General features: G+C 42.3%; 1 protein-coding gene across 1 annotated transcript; it reads right to left on the reverse strand.

The window, feature by feature from the left end:
- Positions 1–1,806: 1,806 nt before the first annotated feature.
- Positions 1,807–16,141, reverse strand: dmac2l (distal membrane arm assembly component 2 like). Its single transcript, XM_079573592.1, has 5 exons — positions 16,055–16,141; positions 15,561–15,667; positions 7,179–7,387; positions 2,073–2,244; positions 1,807–2,004 (listed from the first exon to the last, which is right to left on the reverse strand). Exons 2-5 carry the CDS (start codon positions 15,656–15,658, stop codon positions 1,887–1,889), a joined length of 597 nt encoding a protein of 198 aa, XP_079429718.1. The 5' UTR covers positions 15,659–15,667; positions 16,055–16,141; the 3' UTR covers positions 1,807–1,886.
- Between the last annotated feature and the right edge of the window lie 11 nt (positions 16,142–16,152).

Genomic DNA, 16,152 nt, shown 5'->3' on the forward strand with positions numbered 1-16,152 from the left:
TAAGGGGTTAATCTACATATCAAGTGTAAAATTACTTACATTAAAGTCAAATATCCCCTATTTAAGTAGTTTTTGTTGTGTAAAACAGGCTATAACTGAGCCTGAGATGAGCTACTTCTATGGCCACAATATTTCGCTATAAAGAGTTAAAGCTGTTGAGATGAATCAGCAGCGAGCCATGCACAGCAAACGCCCACTTGTACTTTCCCCACAGTTTGAGAACCACTGCTTTATGTTATTTTCACTTTTGGAAACATTACATCAAGAAGACGGATTCGGGCTTTGGTGCTAAGGAAGCTCACAGCCATCGGTTAAAACGTACATCCGCCAAATGTTTTTAAAAAATACTGTTTGAACTTTTTTCTCTTTGTATCTGGAATAGAGCTCTTTTGTAACGTGAAAAAACTCAATAAAGTTGTTGAAACGACCGGACAGTTCCTCGTCTGTTGTTTGTTGCACAGAGGGATCTTTTGCAACACAGGCTTTTGTGTCTTTAAATCAGATCAAGATGAATTGGCTGAATGTTTAAGCTGACGATTAAAGGCGTTGTCGAGTATTTTGATGAATGCTCTGATGAAATACTTGGATTATCCTTTTATAGAGTTGCCAAGACACGCCCAAGTGGAAAACAAGACAATATAACTATCAATTTAAATAAACACTGCTAAGTTTGATCACATTCACTGTGGCGTTGTTTCAATAAGCTTCAGCAATGTCAAAAAATCCAGTGTTGTATTCGTTTTTCTCCAAGATGTTGCATTGATGATGGGAGAGTGTGACCGCAGTGCAGAGCCTTCTCCAGCACATGCCAAAGATTCTTAATGGGGTTAAGATCAGGACTCTCTAACCTGAACCACTCTTTCAGGGAAGAGGAAACCCATTGAGGGAATAACCCGGTCATTCAGGCTAAATAGACCTGACCAACTCTTGCCCCTAGAGGCCATAATCGCAACTGCAGGTGTTGTAGCAAGTTGCGATTTTTTTAACTTATTAATTGTCCATGAGAGTAAATACTATGCTGACAGAAAAGACAAAAGGAGAGGAGGATATTGTTCATCCAATTACACAATGGAAATCATTTTTTTCAGTCAAACTTGGCTGTAAATACTGTTTAAGTGGTGCTAACCCACAGTTAGCTTTGCCCGTTAGCCCGTTAGCTTCTTCTTCGTGATTCCATTATTGGTGCTCTGGTCCGGTGGCCATCAAGTTGCAATGGTGGTTTTCTGGACAGTGACACCAGGAGGAGATGAAAGACCCCCTAATCATCCCATTAACCCTTGTATTAACTCAAGAGGGACTACGGAAAGGATTTATTAAGGTAAACAAGTTACTTTGTACTGCTTTAAATCCAGGTGATTATTATGCTGCCTTCATCAGCTCTGGTAAAGATGATCCTTGTGTGTCGGCTTCATAACAATCAGATCAAAGGCATGAAAATGAATCATCGATGCTTTCTGTTGTGTTGTCTCATCATCAAATTTATTTTCCAGGTTCCCAGTGGAAAATACGAGATGAGGTGGCCCCCAAGTTTGGCAAAACCCAAATCAAAGTCTTCAATGTGACTCCGACAGAAACACAAAAACTGATGCATCTGTTTTAATATTTACTACAGACACAAACTTGATCTGCAAGAAACTCCATTTTAATATACAAGACCACAATTAAGTAAAACAGTGCTTCTCAACTGGTGGACTAAAATTTTACTATTGACGATATTTAGATCGCTGCTTGTCATAATATGTGGAAGATCCTGACACTAACCAGTTGGGAACCACAGAAAACATGTCAGTGCTTTCGCTCGTCCTCCACGATGCGCCTCCAATGTCCTTATGTCACATCTCTGAAAAGCTCTTAAGGTGCATCTTCCTCCTGGTCTCGCCTCCGGACTAGTTTCCCAAATCCAGGTCTACGTCCAGTTTGGGCAGAGCAGTCTTTAGTCGCTGAACAGTTGTTTCTTTGTCTTTGAGCCCGGGCAGGTCGCTCAGAAACAGGTACTGCAGGTTCCTACGGAGGGAAACCATCATTAAGGCCGGTAATTTGTGATTTTTGTAAAAGACGGCGGTTAGATTAACTTGAGCTTGTGCAGCGCGATGATGCCTTTGTCGGTGACGTTGCCGCAGGAGACGACCTCCATCAGACACATGCTGTTCTGCAGGTTTTCTGTGGAGCTGATTCTCTCCAGACAGTTGTCCTCGATGTAGATGCACTTGTTCAGCTTTATCTCCTCCAGATGCTTCAGACCGTCTGCAAACAGGGGCACAAATTAGCAAAGGCCGTTAGATTAAAAATAACCTAACATGAGGGAAAATGTACAGGACGTTTTCTTCTATCTAAAGGGTTTCAAATAAAGAATACAGCCTTTAACGTGTAATAAAAACTGCCTGTTTTCTGGCAACAGAATCTGAATAATGGATTGGGGCCTAACCCTAACCCAGTTTGGCTTTACCCATATGAAAATGCAACAAAAGAATGACAAAAACTTGACAAAAAACGATGAAAATGTGATAAAAAATAAAATAAAAAAGCCAAAATTGAGCAACAGAAAAGTGACAAAAAAGCCATAAAAATGTGACAAAAAATGTGACGAAATCCCAACTAAAAAGCGACGATTTTTTTTGTACTACAACACGGCAACATGAGGAAAAAGATCCATGTAGATGAGGCGTTACTTTGGCCTGTTGGCTGTGACTTTATGGATTTGGGTAAAGCTGAATAAGTGAAAATGCACTTGGTTAAGGCAGGGGTTAAGCCTTTTATTATTATTACTTCTCCCACTGTGAGTTAAACACTGTCCATGTCCTGAGATAGAGAGAATACAGGGGCGACAGTAGCGCAGATGGTAGAGTGGGTCGTCTCATGAGCGGAAGGTCGGGGGTGCGAATCCCGCCTCCTGAAAGTGCACACTGTCGTTGTGTCCTTGGGCAAGACACTTCACCGACCTTGCCTCCAGTGTCTGCATTCCTGGTTAATGGGAGAGTGGATCCTTACTGTAAAGAGCTTTGAGTGCCTAATGTTAGTGGATAAGCGCTATATAAGTTGAGACCTTTTGCCAAGTACCTGGGTGTTCACCTCAACAACAAACCCAGGACCTCCTTGAAAAAGAGATGGTTCATATCCTTGAAATAAATCAAATCAAACTGGACTGGTCCCACAACACCAATGCCCTGTACAAGAGGGGCCAAAGTCGCCTCCACCTTCTGAGGAGACTGAGGTCCTTCAGAGTGAGCCGCCTCTGCTCAGGACTTTTTATGACTCTGTGGTAGCCTCTGCTCTGCCATGTACTGGGCCCCGGGCCGCACAGAGCGGGACAAGAACAGACTGAACAAGCTGGTCAGGAGGAGGTGAGGGACAGGAGGGACGGTGTTAGCCAAGCTCACCTCCATCATGGACAACACCTCCCACCCACTGCACGGGACTGTAGAGGAGCTGAGCAGCTCTCTCAGTGGCAAACTGAGACACCCTCAGTGCAAGACAGAGCAGGTCCTTCATCTCCACTGCTGTCAGACTGAACAACAAGACTGTAAAGTAACAATTACCCTCCTTTATACCATGGTCTGGGTGAATACTCGATTCTGATTGGCTGGTGGGTGCTAACAAGCGTGCATTATTTTCGTATAACCGCACACGTAGTCCGGTAGTTAAATCACTGGGATATCACTCCGCTGTGGGCATCGCCATAGCAACGCATGACACAGCTGAATCAGATAAACACGTAATTAGTGACTGACAGGAACGTATGAGATGGATTTTGTTTAATTTCAACGTTTTTGGCCAAAACAAAATGTTTGATAAATGTGAAGTAGAGGAGAGTGAGCAGCTAGGTTAGCTACTGTTAATAAAATATGAGCTTTACATTTCTATTGAAAACGGTTAAGGCACTATTCATGATTTATCAGGCGTGCATAAAATGATCCTGCATTTAAACATATTTGGCTGGATTAGTAAAGTAAAGTAAAGTTTCCATAAACAGTTGAGCTTGTTGAGCTAGCTAGCACTTCGCGGAGTAACACCACTCCGCTGCGCGTCGTGGTGTTCTTGATTCTGCGTCGTGCATTATAACCGTCTAATGCACGGCTCCTCGTTATTTAATCCTTACTTATTCCCTGTACCATGGTCACTTATTGACAACATGTACTAGGACTGTAAATTTTGCACCTCGATATTCTACTTTCTATAGTCTGTTCTAATTATTATTCTATTTTTATTTATCCTTATTGTTTAATTCCACCCCTTAAGATTTTTGCTTTTAAGGGACTATACGGAGTTTAAAAATGTTACAATTGTGTATTTTCCTCCCCCTACATGTTCCAGCCATGTCCTAAAGTGTAGAATGAGCTCAGACCTGTTCACCGTCACGCACGAGCTTAACATACATGGTGCAGTTACACGCATGACCTGAGGTGGCAGTAGTGAGTAACTTGCATCTAGCCTCTTTAAGATACATCTTTTTAACTGTTTGCACATTTCCTGCCTATTTTGCACACCCCGAGTGATCTTATTGAATGCTGAAAGTAGCAAGTGAATTTGTCCATTGTGAGATCAATAAAGGATGATCTTATCTTATGCTTTATCTGTTTGCCTTTCTGCTTTGTATGTCCTAGTGTTTATCTACTTTTTAGATATTTCCATCTTGCAAATGTACTTTTCTATATTCATGTGTTGTTCAAATGCCATTATTATTCTATTTCCTGCTTACTAGTTGTTTTATCATTTTATTACCGCGTTATTGTGACCGCGCACTTTCCCTCGTGGCTCAGTAAATAAGTCCGAGTCTAAAGTCCGAGCCCAAAGTCCGTTGTCCTGTCCTGACCCGGTCCTGGTCCCGCGGCGTCAAGAGGATGAGGTCAGGGAGAAAGCGATCGGGGGACATTGCGTCACTCCGATGTTTGATTCGGGCAGATGCACTTTCGCCCTCTCTCCTTCCCTTTCGTGTCCGCGCAGATACGGAGCCGTTTCCAGGCCAAGCGCTCGGGTCGGGATCGCGTTAAACTTTGATGCGCGACGTTAAATGTTACAGTTAGCGCGAACAGAGAGGCCGGACACCGGAGAGGCCGCTCATGCATAAGACATGGGTCCAAACGCAGGCTCTAAACCGGCCTGACCTAATTTTGTCTCGTCATTTCAGTGTGACCTGATTTATGTCTTACCTGTCACCTTTACAAGGGCTGAAAATATAATATGATTTGCATTGGTCTACAAAAGGGCTGGGCACAGTTAAACAATACAGAATGGTTTCGTAAAAAAAAAAGTTAAGGTACTACCGGTATCGAAAAAATTAAAGTATCGAAAGTAGATACCGATTTTTATTAATATCTTTAGCAGGGCCGGATTTAAGTAAAATGGGCCCCGGGGCTAAAGTTTTTCCAGGGCCCCCCATATACTGTGTGTCTGTCGGATTTCTCTGTCTCTCTACAATGAAAAGATGATTTTTTTTTTAACATGCAGAAGTAGCTTATTAAACATAGTGTTAGTTAAAAAAAAAAAAAAAAAAGACACATTTGTGAAAAAAAATAAATAAATCCGGCCCTGATCTTTAGATCCAAGATTTGATGCCTGTTGGTCCAGGGACAACATTAACCCCTTAACTCCCACCTGAACCGAGCACATTTTCTCCAATTTGGCTTCACCCCAGTCCAAAAGCTTCTGGTAAAAAGCTGTGACGAAAACAATGATGGAAATGTGACAAAAACGTGAGAAAACATTGACAAAAAAGTGACGAAAAATTGATGAAAAAGTGGCAAAAATGTCACAAGAAATTGACAAAAAATGGATGAAAAAATGACCAAAATGTGACAATAAAAAAATACAAAAAATGTGATAAAATTTGACAAAAAAATGACAAAAATTGGATAAAAAATTGACGAAAAAATAACAAAAGTGACAAAAAATGACAAAAAATGTGATAAAAATTTGACCAAAAAAAATGTAATAACTGTGATAAAAAAATGTGACAAAAAAATGACAAAAATGTGATAAAAATTTACTTTTTTTTTTTTTAATGTGACAAAAAAATGACAAAAATTTGATTAAAAAAATGACAAAAAGTTACAAAAATGAGTTGAATACCCAACAAAAAAATGATGGGAAAAAAATCTGATGTGAGGAAAAAGATCCTCTCGGTTCAGGCGGGAGTTAAGAGGTTAAAGAAAGTAGTGACTTGGTTTTTTCAGCTGAAATAAATTATTATTATTATTTTTTTTTGTCCCTGTGTTTGCCCAATTTTTCCAAATTATTTACAAATTTCTATTCAATTTTGCCCCAATTTTTTATTGTCATTAATGATCTCTTTTTTTACACCCTCAATTTTTTTAACACATTTTTTCTTTATTTTTGACACAATTTCTCCCAATTTCACCCCATTTCCCCAAAAAATGATTCCCCATTTTCCACATATTTCCTGACATTGGAGATGAGCCCGATTTTTGTTCTGTTTTCTTGTTCTAGATGACAAATATTTTTGTAAAGGTATCAGAAAAAGTCAGGCATCAGTATTGAAAACCCATCCATCCGTCCATCCGTCCATCCATCCATCCATCCATCCATTTTCTTCCACTTTCCCGTTTCCGGGTCGTGGGAGCAGCCGTTGGAGCTGCCCAAATCACATTGCACCAGCCCCTTATGGCTCCTCCTGCAGGTGGTGGGTCCACAGAAGGACGGCCTCATGGTTCTAACTGGGCCTGTTGGTCTCTCATAAGGGGCTTCTGAACCGCTCTTGGTCTGACCCGTCAACGAGGACCTGTTTGCCACGGGAGACCCTACCAGGGGCACGAAGCCCCCGACAACAGAGCTCCCAGGATCATTCGGGCTGTTAAACCCTCCACCACGTTAAGGTGGCGGTTCCAGGAGGGGCGTATTGAAAAGTATTGAAAACCAAGTATCGTTAAAGTATATAAAACTTTTTTTTACGGTGCTCAGCCCTAGAGATGGGACATTTCACTATTCATAGGAAAAGGTTACAGCTAAAAACCAGGGTCCTGGAGAGCTAGAAATGAGTTTAGGCAACAACTGAGAGATCACCGGTACAGCTCAATCCCCTCTGTCTGAACTGTACTAACTTGTTACATTAATAATGTTAAGTTTCGACGTTGAGGATTCTGAAATTAGTCTTGTTTAGTCCATCTATGCTGAAATCCCTGATATAATTAATATCTAACCCCTCCTCCTTCAGAATCACAGACCGAGGTGTTCGAAGCCTCTGTGCATGATGCAGGACTCGGTGGCGTCTATGGCCTCGATCTTGTAGCGTCCCAAAGGTCCCGTGGGGAGACCGTTGTAGTCGCGGTGAAACTTCTCGAAGCCCTGGAACCGGACTTTGGCCCCGCACCTCAGCAGCCACTCTGCGGCGGCGCGGTCCGGACCCACCGCCTTGATCCTCTCATGGTCCACCCTGAGAGAGAGGGACGGGGTGAGGACGGAGACAGAACAAATATTACTATAAAGCAGGGGAAAGTTCATGAGGCTAAAGTCGTCAAAGCAAAAAATCTGCCTCCTTGTTTACATAGAGTGACGACCTCAAAAAGCAGAATATGTGAGACACGTTGAGCAATTTGGTGGGGCATGGAGGGTTGGAACTTTTGAAAGAACTTAAATGCCCGAACACTAGCCTGCAAGGACATAAAATTGACGCAAATGGACATCTTCACAAGTTAGAGGCTCGGAAATTGTATACTGGACAAAAGTAACGTTAAATTTCACAGGACACCATGAAAAAATTGGGTCATCATCGACATAGGTGGATGCCTAAGTAGCTGTGCGGTGAAGAGGGACAGGTGGTCAGCCTATGAGTACCGGCATGTGACAGTTTTACGCTTGATGCCCCTGTAATAAAGACCATGCCTTATTATATGTCCAGGCTTAGGACAGCATGAAGCGTAAACAGGCCTGAGCCACAATTTGATCAGAAAACACAGCCTTGCAGTGTCCATCCATCCATCCATCATCCATCCATTTTCTTCCGCTTTATCCAGGACCAGGTCGTGGGGGAAGAAGTCTGAGCAGAGATGCCCAGACTTCCCGATCCACACACACCCCCTCCAGCTGTTCTGGGGGGACCACGAGGCAACACCAGGCCAGCTCGGAGACATAGTCCCTCCAGCGTGTCCTGGGTCTTCCACGAGGCCTCCTCCCAATAGGACATGCCCGGAACACCTCTCGCGGGAGGCGACTAGGAGGCATCCTAGGAACAGATGCCCGAGCCACCTCAGCTGCTCCTTTCGACGTGAAGGAGCAGCGACTCTACTCCGAGCTCCTCCCGGGTATCTGAGCTCCTCACCCGATCTCGAAGGGTGCGCCCAGCCACCCTGCGAAGGAAGCTTATTTCGAACGTGTATTATTATTTTTTTAATATTAGTTGTCCCAATACCCTGCCCAGTGCAACTCGAGAGAATAAAAAGAGAAGGTAGAAAAAGGAACAAGGAGAGTCAAGCAACAAGAGAATCCTACAGACATCCATCCATCCATTTTCTTCCACTTGTCCGTTGCCGGATCATGGAAACATATTGCACCAGCCCCTATGGCTCCTCCTGCAGGTGGTGGGTTCACAGAAGGACGGCCTCATGGTTCTAACCGGGCCTGTTGGTCTCTCATAAGGGGCTTCTGAAACGCTCTTAGTCTGACCCGTTACCGAGGACCTGTTTGTCCTGGGAGACCCTACCAGGGGCACGAAGCCCCCGACAACAGAGCTCCAGGATCATTCGGGCGCTCAAACCCCTCCACCACGTTAAGGTGGCGTTTCCGACCGATAATACACTTTATATATTTTATAGTTATTTAACCAATGTGGTGAAAATGTGGTGAAAATGTGACGATAATGTGACGATAATGCGACGATAACGTGACGATTATGTGGTGATAATGTGACGATAATGTGACGATAATGTGACGATAATGTGACGATAATGTGACGATAATGTGACGATAATGTGACGATAATGTGACGATTATGTGACGATAATGTGACGATAATGTGACGATAATGTGACGATTATGTGACGATAATGTGACGATAATGTGACGATAATGTGACGATTATGTGACGATAATGTGACGATAATGTGACGATAATGTGACGATAACGTGACGATAATGTGGTGATAATGTGACGATAATGTGGTGATAATGTGACGATAATGTGGTGATAATGTGACGATAATGTGGTGAAAATGTGACGATAATGTGACGATAATGTGGTGAAAATGTGACGATAATGTGGTGATAATGTGGTGAAAATGTGACGATAATGTGACGATAATGCGACGATAATGTGGTGAAAATGTGACGATAATGTGGTGAAAATGTGACGATAATGTGACAATAATGTGACGATAATGTGACAATAATGTGATGATAACGTGACGATAACGTGACGATAATGTGACAATAATGTGACGATAACGTGACGATAATGTGACGATAATGAGAAGATAATGTGACGATAATGTGACGATAATTTGATAATAACGTGACGATTACGTGACGATAATGTGACGATAATGTGACGATAATTTGACGATAATGCGACGATAATGTGACGATAATGTGGTGAAAATGTGACGATAATGTGACGATAATGTGACAATAATGTGACGATAATGTGATGATAATGTGATGATAATGTGACAATAATGTGACGATAATGTGACGATAATGTGGTGAAAATGTGACGATAATGTGACGATAATGTGACAATAATGTGACGATAATGTGACAATAATGTGACGATAACGTGACGATAACGTGACGATAACGTGACGATAACGTGACGATAACGTGACGATAACGTGACGATAATGTGACGATAATGTGACGATAATGCGACGATAATGCGACGATAATGCGACGATAATGTGACGATAATGCGACGATAATGTGACGATTATGTGACGATAATGTGACGATAATGCGACGATAATGCGACGATAATGCGACGATAATGTGACGATAATGTGACGATTATGTGACGATAATGCGACGATAATGTGACGATAATGTGACGATAATGTGACGATAACGTGACGATAACGTGACGATAACGCGACGATAACGTGACGATAATGTGATGATAATGTGACGGTAATGTGACGATAATGTGACGATAATGTGACGATAATGCGACGATAACGTGACGATAACGTGACGATAACGTGACGATAACGTGACGATAACGTGACGATAACGTGACGATAACGCGACGATAACGTGACGATAATGTGATGATAATGTGACGGTAATGTGACGATAATGTGACGATAATGCGACGATAACGTGACGATAATGCGACGATAACGTGACGATAATGTGACGATAATGTGACGATAACGTGACGATAATGTGATGATAATGTGACGATAATGCGACGATAATGTGACGATAACGTGACGATAATGTGACGATAATGTGACGATAATGTGACGATAACGTGACGATAACGTGACGATAACGTGATGATAATGTGATGATAATGTGACGATAACGTGACGATAACGTGACGATAATGTGACGATAACGTGACGATAATGCGACGATAACGTGACGATAACGTGATGATAATGTGACGATAATGTGACGATAACGTGACGATAATGTGACGATAACGTGACGATAATGCGACGATAACGTGACGATAATGTGATGATAACGTGACGATAATGTGACGATAACGTGACGATAATGAGACGATAACGTGACGATAACGTGACGATAACCTGACGATAATGAGACGATAACGTGACGATAACGTGACGATAATGTGACGATAATGTGACGATAATGTGACGATAACGTGACGATAATGCGACGATAATGTGATGATAATGTGACGATAATGCGACGATAACGTGACGATAATGTGACGATAATGTGACGATAATGTGACGATAATGCGACGATAATGTGACGATAACGTGACGATAATGCGACGATAACGTGACGATAATGCGACGATAATGCGACTATAATGTGACGATAATGTGACGATAATGCGACGATAACGTGACGATAACGTGACGATAATGCGACGATAATGTGATGATAATGCGACGATAATGTGACGATTATGTGACGATAATGTGACGATTATGTTACGATAATGTGACGATAACGTGATGATAATGCGACGATAATGTGACGATAACGTGATGATAATGTGACGATAATGTGACGATAACGTGATGATAATGTGACGATAATGTGACGATAACGTGATGATAATGCGACGATAACGTGACGATAACGTGACGATAATGCGACGATAATGTGACGATAACGTGACGATAACGTGACGATAATGCGACGATAATGCGACGATAACGTGACGATAATGTGACGATAACGTGACGATAATGTGACGATAATGCGACGATAATGTGACGATAACGTGACGATAACGTGACGATAATGTGACGATAATGCGACAATAACGTGACGATAACGTGACGATAACGTGACGATAATGAGACGATAACGTGACGATAACGTGACGATAATGTGACGATAATGTGACGATAATGTGACGATAATGCGACGATAATGCGACAATAACGTGACGATAACGTGACGATAACGTGACGATAATGAGACGATAACGTGACGATAACGTGACGATAATGTGACGATAATGTGACGATAATGTGACGATAATGCGACGATAATGCGACGATAACGTGACGATAATGTGACGATAACGTGACGATAATGTGACGATAATGCGACGATAATGTGACGATAATGTGACGATAATGCGACGATAACGTGACGATAATGCGACGATAACGTGACGATAATGTGACGATAACGTGACGATAACGTGACGATAATGTGATGATAACGTGACGATAATGTGACGATAATGCGACGATAACGTGACGATAATGTGACGATAATGTGACGATAACGTGACGATAACGTGACGATAATGTGACGATAATGTGACGATAATGTGACGATAATGTGACGATAATGTGACGATAATGTGACGATAATGCGACGATAATGCGACGATAACGTGACGATAATGTGACGATAACGTGACGATAATGTGACGATAATGTGACGATAATGCGACGATAATGCGACGATAACGTGACGATAACGTGACGATAACGTGACGATAACGTGACGATAATGCGACGATAATGTGACGATAATGCGACGATAACGTGACGATAACGTGACGATAATGTGACGATAATGTGATGATAATGCGACGATAATGTGACGATTATGTGACGATAATGTGACGATAATGTGACGATAACGTGATGATGTGACGGTAATGTGACGATAACGTGATGATAATGTGACGATAATGTGACGATAACGTGATGATAATGCGACGATAACGTGACGATAACGTGACGATAATGCGACGATAATGTGACGATAACGTGACGATTATGTGACTATAATGTGACGATTTCAGTTTTGTAGGTCTTCAATCTCAATCTACACGCAATACCTCCTAATGGGGTGTTGTGTGTAGATTTGTATTGTGTGTCGATTTGTATTGTGTGTAGTTTTGTATTGTGTGTAGTTTTGTATTGTGGTAGTTTTGTATTGTGTGTAGTGTGTATAGTGTGAATGAATGCATGTTGTGCATTCATTCGCTCCAGACTCGATGGTAGTAAGCTGTAGTAGCTCACCACCATTGAGTCTGGAGTGAATGAATCATTCACACTAGACTCGATGGTAGTAAGCTGTAGTAGTTACTATAGCTTACCAACCAGAGTACCCAGAGGAAACCTAGGCAGACACGGGGAGAACATGCAAACTCCACACAGAAAGGCCCGTCCGACAGAGCCCAGGGCCTTCAGGCTTTAAAAGAGCGCTGACCACTGCATCACCACGCCCGCTCTGAGCGCTCTTCAGGACCGTCCCGAAGAGCGCTCAGGTCCTTGAAGCAAGAAGCCACACGCTCATGAGACAAGAGACCACGTTCCCAGTGAGCAAAGTGGTAATCCATCCAGGCGGTGGCTGGAACACAAGTGGTTCAATGAACACAGGAAGTTCTGACGCTGTGAACTCCTGTAGTTTGGAGGCTGTGAGCTTCTGTAGTTGGGATCCTGTGATTTCTTGTAGTTGGGATGTTGTGATGTCCTGAAGTATGGATGCTGTGATGTCCTGTAGTTGGGATGCTGTGATGTCCTGTAGTTTGGTTGCTGTGATGTCCTGTAGTTCGGATGCTGTGAGGTCTAGTTTGGATGCTTTGGGGCCCTCACGTTTGCCCTGAGGAAACAACTCGATTCCAAATTTCAGCTCAGGTCTGAGACAAAGCAGTGACCACAGCGGGCTGTTCAACGTGAGGCCTATCAGTGGTGTTGGGTTTGACATCACAGACACAGACACGAGAGTGAGACTCACGGTACACGGAGGGAGCGTCGACCAGGAGCGGTACGATCGGAGACGCAGCCAGAGAGACGACAGTGGCGGAAGATACAGAGTGAGCGCAGGGTAAAGATGAAAATTGAACAGATCGTCCCACGGTACAGAGCTATCGATCAGCGTTACTGACAGGTAGCACTGTTTGAAAGGCACCCACTCAGGGAGGTAGTCAGCGAACAGTGAGAGGGGCGAGAAGAATATGGTGACTGGTCCAAAGCTGACATACAATCTGACAATCTGCTCAATTATCATTTCTCCAGCTGCGGGTAATCTGCGAATGCCATTGGTACGTGAATCCATTGTATTGCAACCAGGTATTGCAGAATCATGCCAACCAGAAAGGGGACGATGAACTGCACATTCATGAACGATTTCCACGAAAGCTGCCTGATCCTATTTTTCAGCTTTTGGAACGTGGACTTTATCCTACCAGATCCTGGATTCTTGAGGCGTGGGTGCTGTTCATAAAACCAGTCTTCAAATTGCCGACCCCTCAGCACGCGTACTTCAGAGGCCTTCATTTTGTTTGTTCGAGAAGTACCACCAGCAGAGGTCAGAAGTAGTCTGATTATACTGAGGCTCTGTTAGAAGTTGAAATGAATGATCACCACCACCAACTACTTCAATAACAGCCACAGTCACAAGAGAGTTCTTCCAAACCAATGTGTAGAGGCAAAATCTCTGGAGACACTTGTGAAAATGTCTTCAACTCCAATGTCCAAATGCTTTTGGCTTGGAGAGGCAGAACATTCTGTTACCTAGCAACATGCTGAGTTTGGAATGACATCATCAGAATTCAGACAGGTCTCTGTAATCGCCCATATATGGTCATGTTCGAAGCAGCCAGAGGGGGAAAACAATGTAGGAACAATACAGACGGCATCTATGGAATCGCCCATATATGGTCATGTTTGAAACAATTAAGGGGGAAACAATTTGGAGAAAAATCTAAACTTTCTCTAATTATTCAAAAACTATTTTAACAAATGCTGAATTATGAATATAGTTTTCTACTAAATAAAGATACAAAGACATGGAGAGAAGCAAAGTGGTTCAACTGCCCATAAATACATAAAAAAAACGGAGAATGCTAACATGATGCTACATGTTAGCATCGTGCTAATGGTAGCTAGCGCTTGCTATGACTGCCGTTTTTTTTTCACTTCTACAGAACAATCTGCTGTGAATAAACATCCATATGGACCTGATTTACACTTCACTTTATTTGTATGTTATAAATAAGTTCATATTCCACCAGAAAATGTCTAAAAAGAGTGAAAAATTGTGTTTCCCAAAAGATTCTATCGTCCCCCTCGGCGAGGCCACGCCCCTTTCTATGACGAGATGCCGTCTGTATCTTTTTGTTTGCCTATTTTAAGTGCATATGACAGTTGCACTTAAAATAGGCATGAATGTAATTGTAGTTAACAATTACATTCAAGATTCATGTTAAAAATGTCCATACATTTGGCATAAAAAGACACAAAAAAGTGACTAAAAAGCCACAAATAAGTGATGAAAAAATGACAAAAAACTCAACATAAAAGTGACAAAAAAGTGGCAAAAATGAGAGTGAGTAAGGTGAGGGTGGGAACGTAGATCGATCGGTAAATCAAGAGCTTTGCCCCCGACTCAGCTCCCTCTTCACCACGACAGACCGATACGACTCCGCACATTTTCTCCAACTCAGCTTTACCCAAATCTAAAAACTTACAGCCTATAGGCCAATGTAACACCGCATTAGAAAACTAAGACCTACAAAACTGATATAAGATTGTTCCTAGTGTTGTTGCTGTGTTGTCGTCGTCACAATTTTGTCTTTTTTCTGCGCTTTTTTGTCACATTTTTGTTTCCTGTTCTGGTGCTTTTTCCAAGAAGCTTTTAGATTTGGGTAAAACCAAACTGAGAAACCGTGAAAATGTGCCAATTTGAGGCGGAGTTTCAGAGGTTAATGCAAAAATGTACGCAGACACTGGAGGCAAGGAGGGTGAAGTGTGTTGCCCAAGGGCACAACGACAATGTGCACCTGTAGGAGCCGGCATTCAAAACCCCAACCTGATCATGAGACGACCGACTCTACCACCTCCGCCATGGTCTCCCTCATGACTTTGTGCTTGCTTTTTTTCTTGACTGACAAACTGTTTTTAAATAAAAAAAAACATTTAATAATAATTAGGACTCACTTGTTGAAAACTGCATTGAGCCAGCCCCAGAAGTGTCTACAGCTCTGAACTCTGTCAGAAGCAGCAGCAGCTTTCACTGCTCTCGATAACAGTCTCATATCTCAATCCTGTAACAAACAAAATGGAACATTACTGGGTGTATTTCTATGGTCATGATGAGTAAGAATCAACAATAAGCAGGAGTCGATCAATGTAGTTATTTATGTGACTTACAAGACTACATGTAGGTGCAAAGGTAAAGCTAAAATAGCACCATAATATACTGTTCACAATGTGCATTTAAAATTCAGTCATGTTACAAGTCACGTTTATTAGCTCCAATTACGATATAAAGTTGAATTGAGTAGACAGTAAACGGCACTTTCTTTATGACAAATACACTTCTACAACCATGAAAATAGGGATAACGTCAGCTCAAATATGCAGCGCGTCTATTAAAAGCGCGGGACACAAAGTTCTCCGCGTGTGACATGTTTCTGGACTGTATTTCTCACCTGTCCTTCGCAAACACGTCTGTTTACATTTTATGCTGCGTACATGACTGCTTCCTCTGACCCCTTGACGTCAGCGGGAAACGTGCGTTTCTATTGGT

This window comes from Gobius niger, assembly GCF_951799975.1.
Source record: "Gobius niger genome assembly, chromosome: 16".
NCBI classification, from domain to species: domain Eukaryota; kingdom Metazoa; phylum Chordata; class Actinopteri; order Gobiiformes; family Gobiidae; genus Gobius; species Gobius niger.

Coding starts and splice junctions, on each gene's coding strand:
- dmac2l (XM_079573592.1), bottom strand. CDS start 15,658: ATGAGACTGTTATCGAGAGCAGTGAAAGCTGCTGCTGCTTCTGACAGA. Junction 7,388..15,560: donor CTCAATGCAGTTTTCAACAA/GTGAGTCCTAAT, acceptor CCTCTCTCTCAG/GGTGGACCATGAGAGGATCA. Junction 2,005..2,072: donor ATCGCGCTGCACAAGCTCAA/GTTAATCTAACC, acceptor TTCCCTCCGTAG/GAACCTGCAGTACCTGTTTC.